Source organism: Kryptolebias marmoratus, linkage group LG16 (assembly GCF_001649575.2).
Source record: "Kryptolebias marmoratus isolate JLee-2015 linkage group LG16, ASM164957v2, whole genome shotgun sequence".
NCBI lineage: Eukaryota > Metazoa > Chordata > Actinopteri > Cyprinodontiformes > Rivulidae > Kryptolebias > Kryptolebias marmoratus.
In genome coordinates, this window is record NC_051445.1 from 16,607,183 (window position 1) to 16,625,412 (window position 18,230).

General features: G+C 37.7%; 1 protein-coding gene across 5 annotated transcripts in view; it reads left to right on the forward strand.

Moving 5' to 3' along the window:
- col14a1a (collagen, type XIV, alpha 1a) overlaps nt 1-18,230 on the forward strand; it is a 130,313-nt gene that overhangs the window by 48,468 nt on the left and 63,615 nt on the right. For all 5 annotated transcript variants that reach the window (XM_037980140.1, XM_037980143.1, XM_037980144.1 and 2 more), the window contains 13 exons: nt 224-363; nt 1,705-1,834; nt 2,964-3,109; nt 3,206-3,335; nt 3,472-3,611; nt 4,023-4,149; nt 5,998-6,137; nt 8,752-8,884; nt 9,238-9,261; nt 10,801-10,943; nt 14,771-14,903; nt 16,525-16,647; nt 17,950-18,099. In XM_037980140.1, coding sequence (XP_037836068.1) covers nt 224-363; nt 1,705-1,834; nt 2,964-3,109; nt 3,206-3,335; nt 3,472-3,611; nt 4,023-4,149; nt 5,998-6,137; nt 8,752-8,884; nt 9,238-9,261; nt 10,801-10,943; nt 14,771-14,903; nt 16,525-16,647; nt 17,950-18,099 — 1,659 coding nt within the window. The remainder of the gene's footprint in view (nt 1-223; nt 364-1,704; nt 1,835-2,963; nt 3,110-3,205; nt 3,336-3,471; nt 3,612-4,022; nt 4,150-5,997; nt 6,138-8,751; nt 8,885-9,237; nt 9,262-10,800; nt 10,944-14,770; nt 14,904-16,524; nt 16,648-17,949; nt 18,100-18,230) is intronic.

Sequence of the window (18,230 nt, forward strand, 5' to 3'; positions counted from 1 at the left end):
CTATGCAGTGTCCAGAAAGAGGTGTTGTTCAGCTTGTAGGGCACCACAACTGCTTCCACCCACCTCCATCATCATCATCATATGAAATTACTTTTTGTCACAACAAAAAATAGTGGCTGGTAAAATATTTGAGTGGCTGGTAAAAAAATTTTTTTTTAATTTCCACCCCTGGTAGGAAGTAACCACATATTGGTATACAGTAACTTTAAATTATTTTTTTTAGAAGAGAAAACAGGAATGCCACTTAACCTGGAGACGTCGGAGGTCACCGCCCGAAGCTTTCGAATCTCTTGGAGTCCTGCGCCTGGAAACGTAGGAAAATACAGGGTGGTTTATTATCCCGTTCAAGGAGAAGTACAAGAGGTAAAAAATAAAATAAAAGGATGGCTAATATATTGAAAGTATTCAATTTCTAACTATTCATTTGTTCATTTGTTGCCTGCAAATGTATGATTATGTGCAGAGGCATATTCCAAAAAATAAAAAAATGTTAGTTTGAGTAAACTGAGGTGGAAACACTGTTTATTTCATTATTATTACTTCAGCGGTCAGCGCTGTCAGCAGTCGACAGGTTTATAATGTCAGATTGTTTTTTCTTAAAGTTACATTTTAGATCTTTTGGAGTGGGGTTCTGTGAAAAGAGTATGAAGAAATAACTTACATGCTGTTCATAGCTTTTAGAACGACCTCAGTTTGTAGAAATTGTTTAATTTTGACTCATCCAAGTATGGCAAAGATTAAAGTAAATTGCTGCCATCTTTAAACAACTTATATCATAAAAAAATTATAGCTGTTCATGCAACATCTCTTTCCTAAATCTTTACTGTTGCAATTATTTTGATCAAAATGTTATGATATTCCAGCAAGAAGTTGCTCAGGCTGCATTCGAAGTGCTACAGCTAACTGCTGCTGTTAATTACATTTGCAATTAATCATATAGTTCTATGATTAATTGCAACATTTGATTATTTGGCCAGTTAAGGGGCTTGAACTGCAGTATTTAGATCTCCATATTGATGTGTAGTTGGGGTGAGTTTCTGCCTCTTCAGACGCTGGTTTGATCGAACAGCTGAAACTGAAGTTGATCTAATCCCTGCTTGAACTAGACATTAGGTCATCATTCAAGGTTCAAAGATCTATCTCCGACAGGTAAGATGTTAATTGTTCATAACCTTTCCACAGATCCCCCCATCAAATGATCTGGTGGTATCACTCATTCATACCTCTCTGCTGTTTACATTTCTCTGATTCTTCAGCGGGGTCACAAGTGCAAACTGAAAATAACACAGCAGTCAATTCAGATACCTGCTCGAGTTTTCCAGAACATTTGACCACAGAAACCATTAAATCTTTTGTATAGCTGCAAGCTGAGACCAGATGTTCAGGAAAAGGAATGTAAGGATGCCTTTCCAGCTGACTCAGCCCAACACTAATGTTTATCACAACTGTCATTCTTTTTCCCAGAGTCAAATATTTAATGTTTTACCTTGAAAAACCAATTGTATTTCCTCTTTTTTTCCCTGTTCCCTTTTGTTTTTATACATATTTTCTTCTCTACGGTCCTCCCCCCTTCCTTTCTACCATTTGTCACTTTCATCGGCCTCCATTTTTCCTGCCAATTTTTGTCCCCATTCTTCTTCCCTGCTGTTTATTCCCATCCTCCTGTCCCTTCTATCTTCCCTCCTCTGACTCACCCTCCTGCAGGCTGTAGTGGCCGGCAGCGAGACTTCGGTGGTGTTACAGCACCTCAGCTCTCTGACTGAGTACCAGCTCGCTGTATATGCTGTGTACGCAAATGAGGCAAGTGAAGCTCTGAGAGGATCAGAAACAACCTGTAAGTTTACTCTTAAACGTGCGCAGAAATGTCCTTATGAAACCTTTCACTGCGGTCTCAGTCAGCATTTAAAAACTTACACTATAATGTTGGAACACTGAGAAAAATCCTAAAATCCTTCATTAAGGAAAAACTTTTAATTTCTAAAAAATTAAATCCATCTCATAGGATATAGAGGCAATTAGGCAAAGCACCTAAAGTTATTTTTCTTAAAAATCTGAGTAAATGAAGCAAGTGATCCTTAAACAAAATGCAGATGACTGCCTTGCATGCTAAAGTTTTAAACAGCTTCTGTGTGAACCGTTAGCACTCGGAGAAAGCATTGACAATGAGTCTCAGCTGCTACCACACCATAATTCAGCTCAATTTCTGTAAATTTGACAGAATTATAGGCATATTTTGTTGGCAAAGATAGAATAGCTGTGGTGGCCATCTTGTATCAGGTTGACTCCAGAAGTTAATCAGTTGTAGATGTACAACCAATGATTACAGTCTGAGAGTTTCATTAAAATATGTCCAGTGGTTCATGAGATATTTTGCTGACAGACATAAATTAACACACACAACTACAGTACAGGTGCTGGTCATAAAATTAGAATATCATGAAAAAGTAGATTGATTTCAGTAATTCCATTTAATTCCATCTAATTTTCTGATATGTTGAATCTGAGATTTTCATTTGTTGTCATTTGTAATCATCAAAATTAAACGAAATAAACATTTGAAATATATGAGTTTGTATGTAATGTATGAATATAATATACAAGTTTCACTTTTTAAATGGAATTACTGAAATCAATCTACTTTTTCATGATATTCTAATTTTATGACCAGCACCTGTACATGTCAGCTTTATGGAGAATAAGAGGGAAGAAATAAACAACCTAGATGGTATTGTACAAATTCATATTAAAAACTTATAAAACTTAAGTCTTCAAAAGAATCTGTGCAGCTCTGTTTCAACTGAGTTGTTCTGCCGAAGAGAAAATAACTATTACATATAGGAATACAGTTTAAGATGCGTTGTGCAACACATCTCTGGTTGAATTTATTTTAGTGAATTTTCTATGACAGAAATGCTGAAATATGTGTGTGTATGTGTGCGCGCGTGTGCGGGTGCTTGTTTTAGTGGGTCTCCCATCAGTGACCAGCCTCCAGCTGTTTGATATGACTCAAAGCACCATGAAAGCCAGATGGAACCGAGTGGATGGAGTCTCAGGGTACCTGCTGCTGTACACCCCTCTTGCAGAAGATGGGGACTTGGATAGGAAGGAGGTAGTGCAAGAAAGAAAAAAAACTATTTGATCCAAAGCTTTAAAAAGCTGCTTTTCAAAAGAAAAAGTCATGGTTTTGTTTTTACCTCATCTTTAGATCAATGTTCCTGATGCAGTGACAGAACTGGAGCTGGACGGCTTGAAGCCCGACACAGAGTACACCGTCACGGTTTATTCCATGTACGGAGAAGAGGTCGGTGACCCCGTTACAAGTCAGGAGACCACATGTAAGAAATGCACAAACAGGTTTCTTGCTTAAATATTTTAAATGTTCATTTTTAATTTATCTGTAAAAATATGCTCTCAAAGAGAAGTGAAAGTTTCAAAAAATACACAACCAGCTCCTGCTCTCTTCCCTTTCAGTACCACTGAATCCTCCCAAGAACCTCCAGTTTTCTGACATCACTCACAACTCTGCTCACATCAGCTGGGACCAAGCGACCGGTGGAGTTAAAGGTTATCGCATCAAGTGGGTCATGACAGATGGGCAGGTCACAAAGGAGGTGTGAGACTTGGTGTTCTTTTTTGTTTTTTTAAGGCAACCTGAGTATCTGTGACTAGATCCAAACAAATTAGAGGAGAAGAAAATGGAAACAAAGAGCAGATGACTTTCAGGGACTTCAGCTCAGTATAACAGAGAACTGGTAAATATAGATGTAGCCCTGCTGCAGTTTGCAGACCTGCAGCAAATGTTTTTACCAAATTCCTCCAGTACTTTGAAGTTTGTTCTTTTTTGTAAATGTTCTTCTTACCTTAGAACATTTGTATGCAAGAATCAGGGGAAAAAAACCTTGACCTTTATTGTGCATTATTTTTCCTATTCAATTTTATCATCTGAATGTAACTGAGTGTTTTGATATACATTACAGTAACTTCTCCTGTTGGTTTGTGATGAGTGTGGTTGTTTTCTGCAGGTGGATGTGGGTCCAGTGAGTTCCTATGACCTCAGCGAGCTGACGTCCCTGATGGAGTACTCTGTGGCCATCTTCGCCCTGTACAACGAGGGCCAGTCAGAGCCGCTCAACGACGGCTTCACTACCAGTACGAAACTACCACTGTGTATCAAAAAGGAAAGATGAGAACGGCTACCATAGCTAGTGAATTTAGTATTTTTTAACTTTGGCTAATTCTTTACTCTGTCCATCTCTTGGAACAAGTTAATTTATTGTTTGGGTATCTCCAGTATGCTTTCAGCTAACAAGTTAATCTTTTTCTCTTTACTTCCAGTTAAAATGATAGTCTGGTCATTTTGGAAGTGATATTCTGTCAAACAGTTATCAATAGTTAGTACCTTATCAGCTGTGACATCAGTCAAAGCATGGAGTGTGGAGAAAATGTCAAGTCTTTATCCTGGTTAAGCTTATGAGGTCCCTGTTTATATTGTTTTTCAGGCTTGTTAAACAAGTCTTTCACAAAAACAACATACCAGAGTGGAAGAATGCTACATTAATAAACCTCTACATTTTTGCATGACACTATTTGTTTAGTTTGTCACTGTTTTCTTAACCGAATACTTGTGTTCCTACGTGCTGAATATAACAGTCTGCCTATTCAGTGCATCCAGTCAGTCCAAAGGTTGACTCAAGTTGCGGCGGACTAATACATTAAAGCAACCTCTCAGCACCGTCGGCATATTCAGGGTCTATATATGCCCAGCAAACAGACATTCATGTTGTAACACAGACGTCGCTCGTTTTGCTAGCCGTTAGCCTAGCGTGGACAAAGACTTCATTTTCTCCATACTTTGTGCTCTGACTGATGTCGCAGCTGATGAGGTTCCTTCATACACCTCGATAATACTCACTCACACTTTTGCATATCTGCCTTGGGTTTCTATGGGGTATTGAGAGATGTGGCTGTAAAAAAATAAAAATACATGTTCATAAATTCTGTGGCATTATCACTGGTGTGATTATACACTTACCTCTGTTCTTCTTTTACATATATTTTTTGTTCCAGCTATCTCCATTTAGCTTATTTTAGTTATTTACTTTATTAACAATCTTGGCTCACAGTTTCATAACAATGTTGGGTAAAACTACAGCATGTGTATATACCACAAGATAAGAAGCTCCCTGTCAATTTACTCTGTTGGCTAACTACTAGTTTATGTCAAATTATATTCATAGCACTAACTTACAATTTGAGCCATTATTCATACTTCAAGTTTATAGATGTTTGTTTTATTGTACTTTTTTATAGTTCAGTTTTTGTCGACTATATATTTTAATTTTCCAACCTCTCTTTACTGTTGATTGTCTGAGTTTACTGAAAATGGCTATCAATATAAGTGGAAAGCAAACGATTTCTCTTGTAGTGGGAAACAGTGTTGAATTTTATTACCCTTATTGGTCCTTCTGCCATTTTGGCAGTCTGCCCATCTCATTTACACTTCAGCATAATTGCCCAGTAACATTAAAAAGGTCATTCCACTGTTCCTGACTATTCCATCACACTAACGGATATTGATTTGTAGAAATATTTCTTTAAGCTACGACCATTTAGGCTCATGTGCTGCGTCAGCCTAAAGACGTCTATGTGTGGTGAATGGCTATTAAAATTTGCACTCTAGGACCATGTTGATTTTTATTTATCTCCTGGCAAACTTTGTTTAATGGACCGGGTTTATGAGAAGAAACTCTATGAACTAAAATAAATATGCAAGCACTTTAGAAACTTTTAGAGCCGAGGTAATGGTGTGAACCTGCGAGATTAGAGTTCACGGCAAGGCTGCGCAAAAGTGTGCTAGTAGGATTTGTGTTAAACTAACATTTTAAACCTCTGCAATGAATCAGTGCGGCATAAAAGCGACTTCATAACTTACAACACAATCAGAAAAACTTTATTGGACCTGGTACTAAAAAGATGTAAATGTTGGATGTCTTTCAGCTCCAGTGCCCGGTCCTTTAAACCTGCGCTCCAGTGACGTTGGCACAGACAGATTTGGGGTCAGCTGGGATCACTCGGCTGAGGACATCGTTCTCTACAGACTCTCCTGGGCTCCATTCGCTGGTGGCGACACAAAGGAGGTCAGTAAATCTGAAATCGGATGAGTGAATTTGAGATGCTTTGAAGCAAACCATCCTGTAGAAGGACTGGGTTGTTTATCCGCTTTAGATCCTCACAAATCAAACTGACGTCATCGCCCACAGCCATAAAAGGCAGCCAATAATAACGTGATCGTGTCTGTCTGTCAGCAAAATATCTCATGAACCGCTGCATTGATTTTAATGAAACTCTCAGAATGTAATCTACAACTAATGCCCTTTTACAGCCAATCCAATTCAACAAGGCTGCCACAGTTAATCAACATAGGCCGATGCAAAAATGGCTATGACTTAGTTAATTCCACAGATCTTGAACTAAGATTTGTTGTGGTAGTAGCTGAGACTCATCTCAAACATGCACTTTGAGCACTAACGGACTGGTTAGGATCGTTGCTTAAAACTTTGAGAATAACTGATGCAGTCTGTTAATAAAATAATTTATGAACCACAGGACCAATTTTAATGAAACTTTCAGAAAGTAATCGCTGGATGTACATTTACAGCTGATTAACATTTGGAGTCAACCTGATTCAAGATGGATGCCACACCCAACTGACCTTAACCACATAAATTTCCATAACTCAGCCAGTTTATAGATACGAGCTAAAATTTGAAATTTAAAATTTCCTCAGATCATTAACAGATCATGCAGATCATATTTAAGACTTTGGTACACAAGGCAATATGTTTCATTTAGATTTCATTTACCTTAAGTGTTTAATCAGAGTGCTAGAAATGGCTACGAGCAAGACATTGCTATGTTTTTCATAAACAAAATGCATAAGCAATGCTGTATTTGTAAGAACACACACAGATTCTGAGCTTTTCATTAGCAAGAGGTCCACTTATTGTCTCTTTTCTAGAAGAAGAAAAGGCTGCTCTCTGTGTGCCTGATAAAGAGAGGACCGCACTAAAAAAGACTTACACAGAAGCTCAACACCATTACTGGTAGCTAGTAAAACCTCTGGCATGGCTGAATATAAATAATGGCTGAATAAATCTAGAAATTAATGGCTTGGGTATTTTATGACCATGATCCGGGGTTTAGAGACAGCTGGGAAGCAGCGATAGAGCCCCGAGTGTCTGTGTGTTCATATTGTGTGAGCCTGCTTGTGTATTTGTGAGTTTTGCTCAGAGTCATCAGAGCTGAAAATGCTTCTCTGGGGGATTGGTGAGAGAGGCTTGGTATACTGACAGCCTAAACAGAGAGCGCTACATGTTGTTTTACTTCGCTTCTCATCTACACGCAGTTAACTTATCTGCACACACAAATGCTCACAGGCTGGTCTTTATATACGGTAGGCTACAAGCAGGAAGTGTTACCTGCCATGAAACCTAAACCTGATACTTTTAGAAAGCAGTTTTTCAAATATTTTGTTTTCAAATCTGTGCAACAGCTGTCGGGAAAAATGCTGAGCTGTATCTCTTTAAGATGATGAAATGTAAAAAAAAGTAACATTTAAAGCAGATAATTTTTGAGTCCTGCGGAAAAATTTCCTTAGAAACGAGCATATAGATGTGCCACGAAATCTGTCATAAATTAATAAAAAAACAAATAAACTTTCACATATTAACCTCTTTGGGTTTATATTTAAATGATATGTTGGGTTTGTTTTTTATTTATTTTTTTTTGGGGGGGGGGTTCCAGAAGGTTTTTATTTTCTTGACAAAAATTTATTTTGTGCTAATTTATCCATTCATATATCAAAACATATTTATAAATTTCTTTAATGAATCTGGAGTTTATTTTTGTAGAAGCAATCCTATCTGTGTGTTTAATGCCCAATTTCTTTTACCTCTATTCCAACAATTTAGTTAGGTTTTATTAATTTTAATTTTTTTTTTGAAAATCTGGCAACTTCATATTGAGTGATCCTAAAGTCCTTTGGCATTAAAAATGTATCATATGTGTTTGAGTTTGTTGTGTTTTCATATTGATCAGTAAAATTATTTTATCAGTTCTAACATCTGTACTTGTTCTTTTGACTAATACTGAGGTGAAAAAGAAATCTTGTTTTACAGTCAGTTTAAAACAAATATTTTAACAAGAAAACTGTCATTTCTGGGAACAAAACTAACCTTTCCCTAATGATATGGAAGCACAGTTTTTCCAGATAATCTTTTTATTTTTTCTTTCATTTGTTTCAAAAAATATTCTCATAAACACGGCACCATTGAAGAAATGTCTTCATCCACACAAAAAAAAACGATTTAAAACTGTAATAACTATAATGGGAAACAAGGCATAGAGCATTCACATAAAAGTTACACACTGGGTCTAAAACGTAGGTACAAAAAAAGAGGAGGATGTGGTCGGGTCATAAATTATATTATAGAGGATCTATAAAATGATTGTTTTTCAAAAAGTTGCATTTTTGCCTCAAGTTTCTTTTCATTCTGGAACTCGTTTTCCAGAAATGCGGTTTTGTGGCTCTCAAAACGTTGTTTCTGTGTGGACGCAAGGCTGAATCAATAAAGCGTATTCACACAAACCATTCTAGTGTCAACGAGGCCTAAGTAGGCTGGTGGTGAGAACTTACTGACGGAGATAAAATGTTCAAAGACGATTTAAAGGTTTTTCTCCTTTCTGCTGCAGGTGATTTTGAGCGGCAGTGAAAACGGATACATCCTCTCAGATCTCAGTCCGTCTACTGAATACGAGGTCATGCTGACGGCCATATTTACGGATGAATCTGAGAGCGACACCGTCTCTGTCATAGAGACCACATGTGAGTGTGAACAGAACCCATGCCTGAGCAAATAAACAACTTTTTTTTCAAATAAACACTCATCTTGAAAACAAGTTAGATTTTATTGAAATGAGCCATCATTCCTGCTCTGATCTGCTTATAATAATAATAATCCTAAAATAAAAAAAATAGCATTTTCAGTCATAGCACAGTTGCACTCCAAGACATTTGCACTAATTTAATTATTTTGCTTCTCTTAGAAAAAATTAAAAAATAAATTTTATTATCAATGAATTGTTACACATTCCTCTCTAACTGGCTTATTTATTTGCACTGTTGGTGAGCAGAGTTTGTATCTGATTATCTGATTTCTCCTCTCTGTATTTCTCCAGTGGCCAAGATGACGGCAGCTCCAGGTAAGAAGTGTTTGAACTGGAAAACTTCAAAAGTCAGAAGTGAGAATCCATGTTTTACATGTATGAAAACAGCCAGACATTGACCCGACAAACCGTGACTCAACATGACGTCTCACGTTAACTAAAAAATGTGGGGTACAATCTCCTTTTTTTTTTTTTTCAATGTCCAGCGAGGTGAATCTGTAAGAGCTCTTGTTTTAATAATCCTGCCAGCATGTGTCCAGTGGGCAGAAGGCTAATTTCACTCTGTTCTTTGCAAAATTATCCTTGCAGAAAGACTGGCCAAGTTTAATCATGGCTCCGGCCAAGGTATCTGTCAAGGAAGTCTATTGCCATTAAAGTTTGAAAGACTCTAATGCTGCCAGTACATACTAATGTTGCCAAAGTACAACTGTAGTTGTAGAAACTATACAGTATGCTGCAGCTTTTTGGCCATTACTTCTCCATCAGCTTTACAAAGAGAAAACCAAAGGTGTGAGGTACAAACTGTGATTGGTAAACTGGAAATTGAAACGCTGACAACAGTCTCTTATAGAGGTTTGGTCCCATTGCTGATCTATCGAGAGGCTTGAGTTAAAACTTCATTATTTCAGAGGCGACCTTAAGACCTTTTGGCCTGTGTTCATATAGGAAGTAGCTAATGATATAAGTATTCAGGTTCTTCGCAAATAACTTTTAAAACAAAACAAAAAAAATTAACACTGACCTTTCCAGCAATCTTTGTAGTTTTAAAACAGCATGTCTACCACAGTGTAAATATTTTGTTTTTCATTTGGGACTATAAAATGTGCATGTTCCTGTTCTATTATCGCCCGCCGCTGAAAGACAAAGGTGGGCGATAGTCGATGAGAGTCTTTGCCAACACATATTTTGTGTGTAAGATCTCACAATATTACTTAAACTTGAACGTCATGTTATTTTCAAGGTTTGACCAAAATGGCTCCAACTCTCATGTCTCATCATAAGATAATATTAGTTGAAAACGTTGGCGGGTGGCGGGCGATACGAATTCCTTCAAGGAATGCTAGATCTTGGATTTATGAATTTCTTTGGTAACATCCTGGATTTTTATCCGAAATGCTTCAAAGTTCATAAAATCTCATGAATAATGTAATGATCCAGCAGAAGATTGTGACACATAAAACTCAACACTTCCCATCTGTCCTCAAACTAAACTGGACCGTTTCTAGTTACTTACTGTGCAGTGCAAAGACAGAATGCATGCAGCTTTTTTGTGTACAGGGTACTTATTTCAAAGAATTAAACTCATCTTATTTTAATATAATTCTACGCTAATGACCCCAATTTTTCATCCGTCTTCTTTACCTGCTGGATCCTGTTCATGGTCGGAGGGAGCTGGTGCCTCTCCCAGTCGTTAATGAGAGGTGGAGTACACCCTGGACTGGTGACCAGTCCATCACAGGACCACTGCTTTGAGTTTCATAATGTCTTTCAGCTTATATATTGCTCAGGATGTTAGACATTAGACCGACAGCATTTGTAGCTGTTGTGCAATAACTGGCTCCTGTTTTCCCACAGTAGAGCGTAAAGCTGTGAAAAACCTTTACTTGAGCGATGAGACCACACAGAGCTTGGATGCATCGTGGGAGCTGGATGACCCCAACGTGGCGAGCTACAGGGTTTCCTTCGTCGGCCTCAGCGAGAACCAAAAGGAGGAGTCTGTGAGTTGGTCAAGTTGTATGGTTTTATGTAATGCTTGTTTACTTATTTCAATTTTTATCTTTCAAGAGATTTTTATTGGCCTCTTTTCACGGCTTCTGCCTATTTGCGGTTCTTTATTTGTCTGTTCAAAATATCTTATGAACAATTGGATGAATTTTAATTAAACTCTCAAAGTAACCAGGGGGTTTACATAACTAACTAAATAAAATTCGGTTCAAATTGGCTGCCACAGCTAATCAACCTTAGTAAACACATAAATGGCTACAAGTCAGTCACTTCTACAGATATTGAGCTACAATTTTGTGTGGTAGTAGCCGAGAGTCATTCCAAACACATACTCTAAACATTAACAGATCACACAAGATTTTTGTTTAAAACTTGGACAAATTTTTTTTTATCTATCAAGCCTGTTTTTTGTAGTCAACAATTTTCGTTTAGAAACCCACCTTCAGCTCTTTGAAAATGTCAAAAAATACACAAATATGATGCAAGACTGTAGCAAGTTTAAAAGCATTTATGAGCGGTCTAACAGAAACCATGCGTGAGATGCTGCTTTACAGAAATCCAACTGTTAATGCATTAAATTACCCTTTTAGATTGGTTTGTTTTGGTTCTTCCATCAAATCTAATGTTTGAACTCTTCATGAAAGTTTTTTGGTTGAGAAACCGTTGTCACTGCGTTTGCTATATTTGTAGGAATGTGAGTGTATTTTCTAAATATTTGCAGTAAGAATATATTTATGCTGTGGATCTCTGCAGAAATATTTTAATTGTGTCAGTGCTAAATCAGTTTTGATCATTTTAGCTTTTACCTACTTTCTTCCTGATGTTAGATTTTAGCGATGATTTTGTTATATTAAGCTTTTAGCTATGGTTTGCTGAATTAACCTGAATTAAGTGTTTAGCAGTTTTAGTAATTTTACATTTAAGCTATGATTTTGCTGATTAGCTTCTCTTCTTCTTTTCACTTTAACAATCCAGTCAACAATTAATTTTTCCACAAATCCAGCAAAGTCATTCATTCACTTAGCTTAAACAATTTTTCAGATTTATAAATGCATTATGCATGTTCTTTGGACATTGCCAAACTCCACGGCGTGCCCACCGGCGCACACGTCTCCCCTGGTGATCTAAGAACACTGTGTATGTGAAACGAAGTTTACTGAAGTCGTTCAGAGGAAGCTCCCTATTATTTCAAACCTCTGGCCAATAGAGTGGGACTCCAGCGGTCAGTGTTGGGTCGCCTGCTGCAGTCAGGAAACTGATTACACTTTTAGTTGCAGTTCAGTCAGCCTCTCCTGCCTGATCCTTCTATCTCCTCTGAGAGCCCTTGAGCTCAGCGCCATGTACTGACCCTGTTCACTAATGCACACCCGCACACGTACACACAGGGGTGCTCAGCCTCCCCCCTACCTCCCCTTCTGTCCCTCCGTCTCTTCGTTCGCCTCTCCCTCGTGTCTCCCTCTCTCCACCTCGCCCTTTCTTTCTTTTAATTTCCCGATGCGGTGTCAGAGCCGCAGAAGATGGAGAGGCCGGACCGGGCCAGAAGACATTCCATTATCTTTTCAGCAGCCATTTGCCTCAGTGAGAGCAGAGATGGAGGGCAGCGGAGAAAAGAGCACACACACGCACACACAAAGAAAAACGGGTGGAAAAAGAAGCAGCTGCTAAACAAAATGAGAGAAATGTTTCAACCTGTCTGCTGAATGATACATAAAAGGTGGCACCAGGTCCCACCTCTCTGAAACTTTGGGCTTGTTTTGATGCGATGTGTGTGAAAAACACTTTTGAGAGCTCTTAATGTGTTTAAAATTGGACAGCTCGTGTCAGTGTGGTGGCATATTTACCTGCACTTACGCTAAAATGCTTTTTCTGCCTCTCTCTTTTGCAACTCTGTCCCTTTAAAACTCCAAAAAACATTTTTATCCAAAGCTCAAGCTGAATTCTTAAATACATGCCACTTTGGACAGATTTTACTGCAAACTGAGCCATTGTTTTCTGCCACAACATTTCCCCCTATGACGCTGAAAGTTTGAGGAAAACATGAAGATTTTTGTCTGCGTTTGAGACATAAATTCTGCAGCACAGAGGCATGTTTGTAAAGCTGGTATCTGAGCGATAAAACCACTAAAACACGCTAAATTTCCCTCTCACACGCAGTCTGTTTGTAATATATGACTTGTTTCTGCTTTATGTCAAAGTTTATTATGAACTGACAGATGAATAGAAAAGCTGTCTGATAGAACAATTTGCTTTTCAGTTAAAGACAAATACGGAGGAAGAAAGAGTTTCTGTTCAGTTTTAACAGTTTGGAAGACATTTTGAAAGATCGCAGACATTTTGACTTAAGTTAAACAATCTGAAATGGTTATTCTTGTACAAGTATATTTAATTACCTGACAAAAATGTCTCTTCCTGATCCATTTTCAACCATGTTACATGGTTTACAGAAGTTTGCTCAGATACAAAGGAAATGGAGATCTCTACTTTACCATCTTTCTGGTTGTTTGACAAATTTAGCTTTTTCCTGTCTAACATAAAGGTCATAATATGTTAAAAGTGGTAATACAATGGAAGCAGAATTCCTGCTGTTTAAAGCTGAAGACTGCTGAAGACTGGTTTCCCTTATTTTCTGTACGTATTGGGGCAGTAGTCACCCTCAACACATACTCTGATCTTTGTTTAAAACTTTGGCATTAACTGTTGGAGCTTTCTGTCAGCAAATTATCTAATCAATCACTAAAGTAAATTATAAATTGCCCACTCCCTTACATGTCACAGCTTTAAATATAGTTCTCTTGTAATTTGTTAACACTGATAATCTGTGTTGGGAGTGACTCTCAGCTACTACCCATTATAACAAAGCTCTGACACTATAAAGACGTCACTTGACTGACAGTCCCGTCTTGTTTGTTGGAAACCGGAATATCTGGAGTAAAGCCAGTTATGCGCAGGGAGAACATGTAAACTCCGCCCAGAAAAGCCCCAAGATCGGGAGGCGAACCTACGACTTTCTCGCTGGGAGGCAGCAGTATACATTTTATTTTTTATTGCTCTGTTTCTATGCTTTGTTTTATTTTTCTTTTATCTATTTGCTTTAAGCACTTTGAGTTACCTCTGCGCCTGAAAAGGGCTGTAAAAACAGAGTTGAGTTCTTGGTTTTGAGCAGATTGTGAATTGTCAACCATAATATTAGGTCTTTGTCAGAGAAAAAGTTATTTTTTTAATGTAGTTTTGTTTACAACTGTTTCTCAAAAAGAAGTAAAAAGAAGGATGTGAGACAGTCTTGGCGGCATGGTGGACAAGTGGTTAGAGCTGATTAAATTGCAGGTTCATCTCTGCCTGGGGCATTTCGGTGTGAAGTTTGCATGTTCATGATGTGAGGGTTTTCTCTGGGTTTCTATGTGGCTTTGTAATGGTCTTATGGCCTGTCCAGAATGTATACTGCCAGTGGCTGCTAGAGAGAGACCCCCTCAAACTCTGCACAGAAAAGCGGGTAAAGAAAATGGATGGATAAATGGTTGTAAGGCTGTGTGAAAACAGCTGTCAAAAATGCAAGAAGACAACTTCAGAGCTTTTAAATAAAGCATGTCTACTAATGTGTTTCTTTGTCTTTAGCATTTCTTTACCTCATTTCTGACTGCAGCTGAGAGACTAAATTGAAATGAACAGAATTCATAAGGCGTTTGTAGCGTTTTGAAGGCAATCATTTTCTTTCTTTTCTTTTTTTTTCCAAATGCTCTTTCAAGCCAGGATAGAACAAAAATAATAGATTCTGTGTATGCACAGCTAAATACAAATTCTGCGTGTTTTTGTGTGTGTGCAGGTATCAGTGGGTGGTGGTCAGAAACAAGTGTTGCTGCAGCCTTTACAACCAGACACCCAGTACAAAGTGACGGTCACACCTGTGTACAGAGATGGACAGGACGGCATAAGTGCTTCTGCTCTGGGCTCCACGCGTAAGACCACACACCCACACACACACACACACACCCACCTACAGACACACAAGCTCCTCTGAATTATTCAGCAGTCATTTCTGTTCAGGTGCCTGTTTTTTTTTTTGTTTTTTTTTTTGAAAAGTTTCCAGTTTAGAAAACCTTGTGACACAACTGGAAAAATAGTCAGGATTTTATCAGTGCAGTGAGCAGAATGTTAATTTGTGTTGAGTAAATTTCATGTTAATTTATGTTCACGGTGGAGAAAATGAATTAATGTGACGACAAACACTGATGTTTCAAATTGTCTTAACGAGGAGCGCTCGTTATAACAGCAGCCCTTTTATTAATGAAATGATTAAAGGATTTTGTTCAGCTCTAATTGATTTTCTCAGCTATCCTCCCATCTCATATGACGGGTAGTCATTGTCTGCTTATTGTACAGTGAAATGAAATGTCAGGTTAAATATGTCACGTTTTCAGATGAGAGCACCATAGATAATCATAATGCAAAAACAAACCCTGTAAATATTATGCAAAGTGGCAAAAGATGTGAAGACAGACGTAATTAGTGAGAATTTTTAGTTTTATCATTGTTTAACTTGAGGTTTAATAGTTTTAAGGGTTGAAATCTCACTAATTCAAAGACTGAAGGAAGTTAAAATGATTCCTCATCAAGACCAACATGACTGACTTGTTTTAAAGAGGCTTGTGTTATATAACAGACGACCAAAACTACAGCATTGCAGGAATATAAAATTATAAATGTATAAATTTGAGGGTGGATGTGGTTCAGGGAGAAGAGCAGATAATTGCCAATTGGAGGGTTGCCGGCTCAGTCCCAGGTTCCCCCACCCCTGCGCTCCCTGTGAAAAGAGAGTTCATCTCAACAAGAACTTTCTGGTTAAAGGTTTCTGCAAAGCAAATCTTGTATTTCATCAAAATCATTATTCTAGTTTTAAAACCTGTATTTAATCCCTGAGACATTCTGCTTACAGCCAGAGTACATGCTGATCTTTGTCACTCACCGTTAAAACCAGGAAGTGATAATGTTTTTGCTCATGTCAGTGTGTGCGTTTGTCTAAAGCGTCAGCAAAATATTTCATGAATCACTGGACGGCTTGTACTGAAAGTCTCAGAAAATATTAATTAAGTGCACATCTACAACTAAAGCACTAAATCACAAGACATAATCCAAGCGCTACGCATTACACAAAATCTTTGCCTAAAACTTCGGCATTAACCTTTGACATCAACCCCTATTTGTTAGCAAAATATCTCATGAACCACTGGACAGATTTTAATGAAACTCTCAGAAAATATTACTTTTTGAGTCGACCCAATTTAAGATGGCCGTCACAGCTAATCGAGCTTAGCTGGCACAAAAATGGCCAGATTATTGTTAGATTTCTGATAAGTGTTTAATGCCTGATAAGCTAAAGATTGGTGCAGTAGTAGCCAAGAGCTGAGAGTTATCTTCAACACATATTCAGGGCAAATAGATATCGCAATATTTCATGATATTGCACATAATGACATTTACATGGTTTGATCAGCTGCAACTTTGTCCCTTTTTTTATAGCATTTAAGTCAAGTTCAGCCCAGTTTCCTTTACTTCCTGGTCTTTCTCTTGTTTTGGCAGTGCCCCTCTTGTCGCCAGAAAATCTTCGTGTATCAGAGGAGTCGTACAACCACTTCAGGGTCTCCTGGGATCCTCCTCGGTCTCCTACTGAGGGTTACAGGATTGTTTACCAGCCTATCTATGGTACTCACACACACAAACCCACACAATACAAAGACAGGCCAACAGCGATGCTAATAGAGACATTATTTGTTTAATTTATTAACAGTCCAAATATAGTCATTTTTCGTGATGAGAAACAAACATTATCATTATATTTTTTTGTGCCCATCACATGCAAACACAAAATGATGTCCTGTTTTGCACCGAGACTCCAACTTTTCCAAAACCTAATTAGCTTGTTACAGGAGGACCTGCCAGTGACAAACCTGACAGACACATTACAGCTCATAACCTCTCTTAAAGCTTTAGGAAAAATGTCAGCAGTCCAGCACTGAAATAAGACATCAGCCTTCCTCATTTATTTTCCTGTTTTAAGGACATCATTAAATACCCATTTTCACTGTTCTGCTCCGTCTCTGCTGCTAATTGTTTCACCAAGACAGAGCGCCAGCATTTATCGCTTCCAAGTCTGTTTTTAGTCACCTAAACCCAATTATTGTGCCTCAGAGAATCCAGCTTCAAGTAAATGACTGAATTAAGTTAATTTTAGGAATTAGGGTGAAGGGAAATTAATTCTTCCATTCTGTTTCTTCAGCTCTGAGAATCCGCAAGTAAAAATGCCTGCACACACGCTTCTTACACAGATGCTCAGCCACAGTGTATTTATTGTAAATATAAACTTATGTCAGTGTACTTTAGCAAACGCATAAATTATACTTAAACTGGCACAAATACTCTGACGTAAACACACAGACAAATATGGATTATGTACCTCATTAAACAACGTTTCATTGGGTGGTGTGTTGTAATAAAGATTTTACACTTTCACATTTGTTTCATTTGTTTTGTAGCCCATTTGGATGCAGCAATATTATGTTGTAGTATAAAAAACGTTGCATAGGCAGAAATTATTTTGTGTCTTTGTTTAATGAGATGATGTTGCAAGGGACAGTTTTGTCACAGCTTGTGTATGTTTGTGCATATTGGTGTAAAGGTAGAAAAAGACATAGAAACTTGAATGTCATAAATAGTGAACCTTTAGAAACATGAGTGTCTTCCTGGAGATGTAAATGTCTCTTTCTAATGTGCAAAAACTTATTTTTATAATTAGATTGTTAGTTCCCACATTCTGGTTGTTGCAGCGATTACATTTATTATACATACAAAAACTAGATATTAATGTTTTAAGAAGGTTCTTACTTTTATATGAGATTAAATTGAATGTTCAGATTTTTGTCTTTTAACATTTTTTTTAAATGACACTTCTTATTCATTCTTTTTTATTTATATTTTTTATTTCTATATTATCATTATTTTTTCTAGTTCAAGGTCCTGTTTTGGAGACAACAGTTGGTGAAGATGTGAACTCCGTTCTCCTCCTCAACCTGCTGAGTGGGACAGAGTATAATGTCCAAGTGACGTCTTCCTACCCTGCAGGACAGAGCGAGCCGCTGCTAGTAAATGGGAAAACATGTAAGCACTTCTATTACAAACCCATAGAGACCACAATTGATAACTTTATAACAGTTTTTTTAACCTTAAGGGACAGTGTGTTTGATATGGAGCACTGTCTTTGTAAATATGTGCAAAATGTCTTTAAAAGT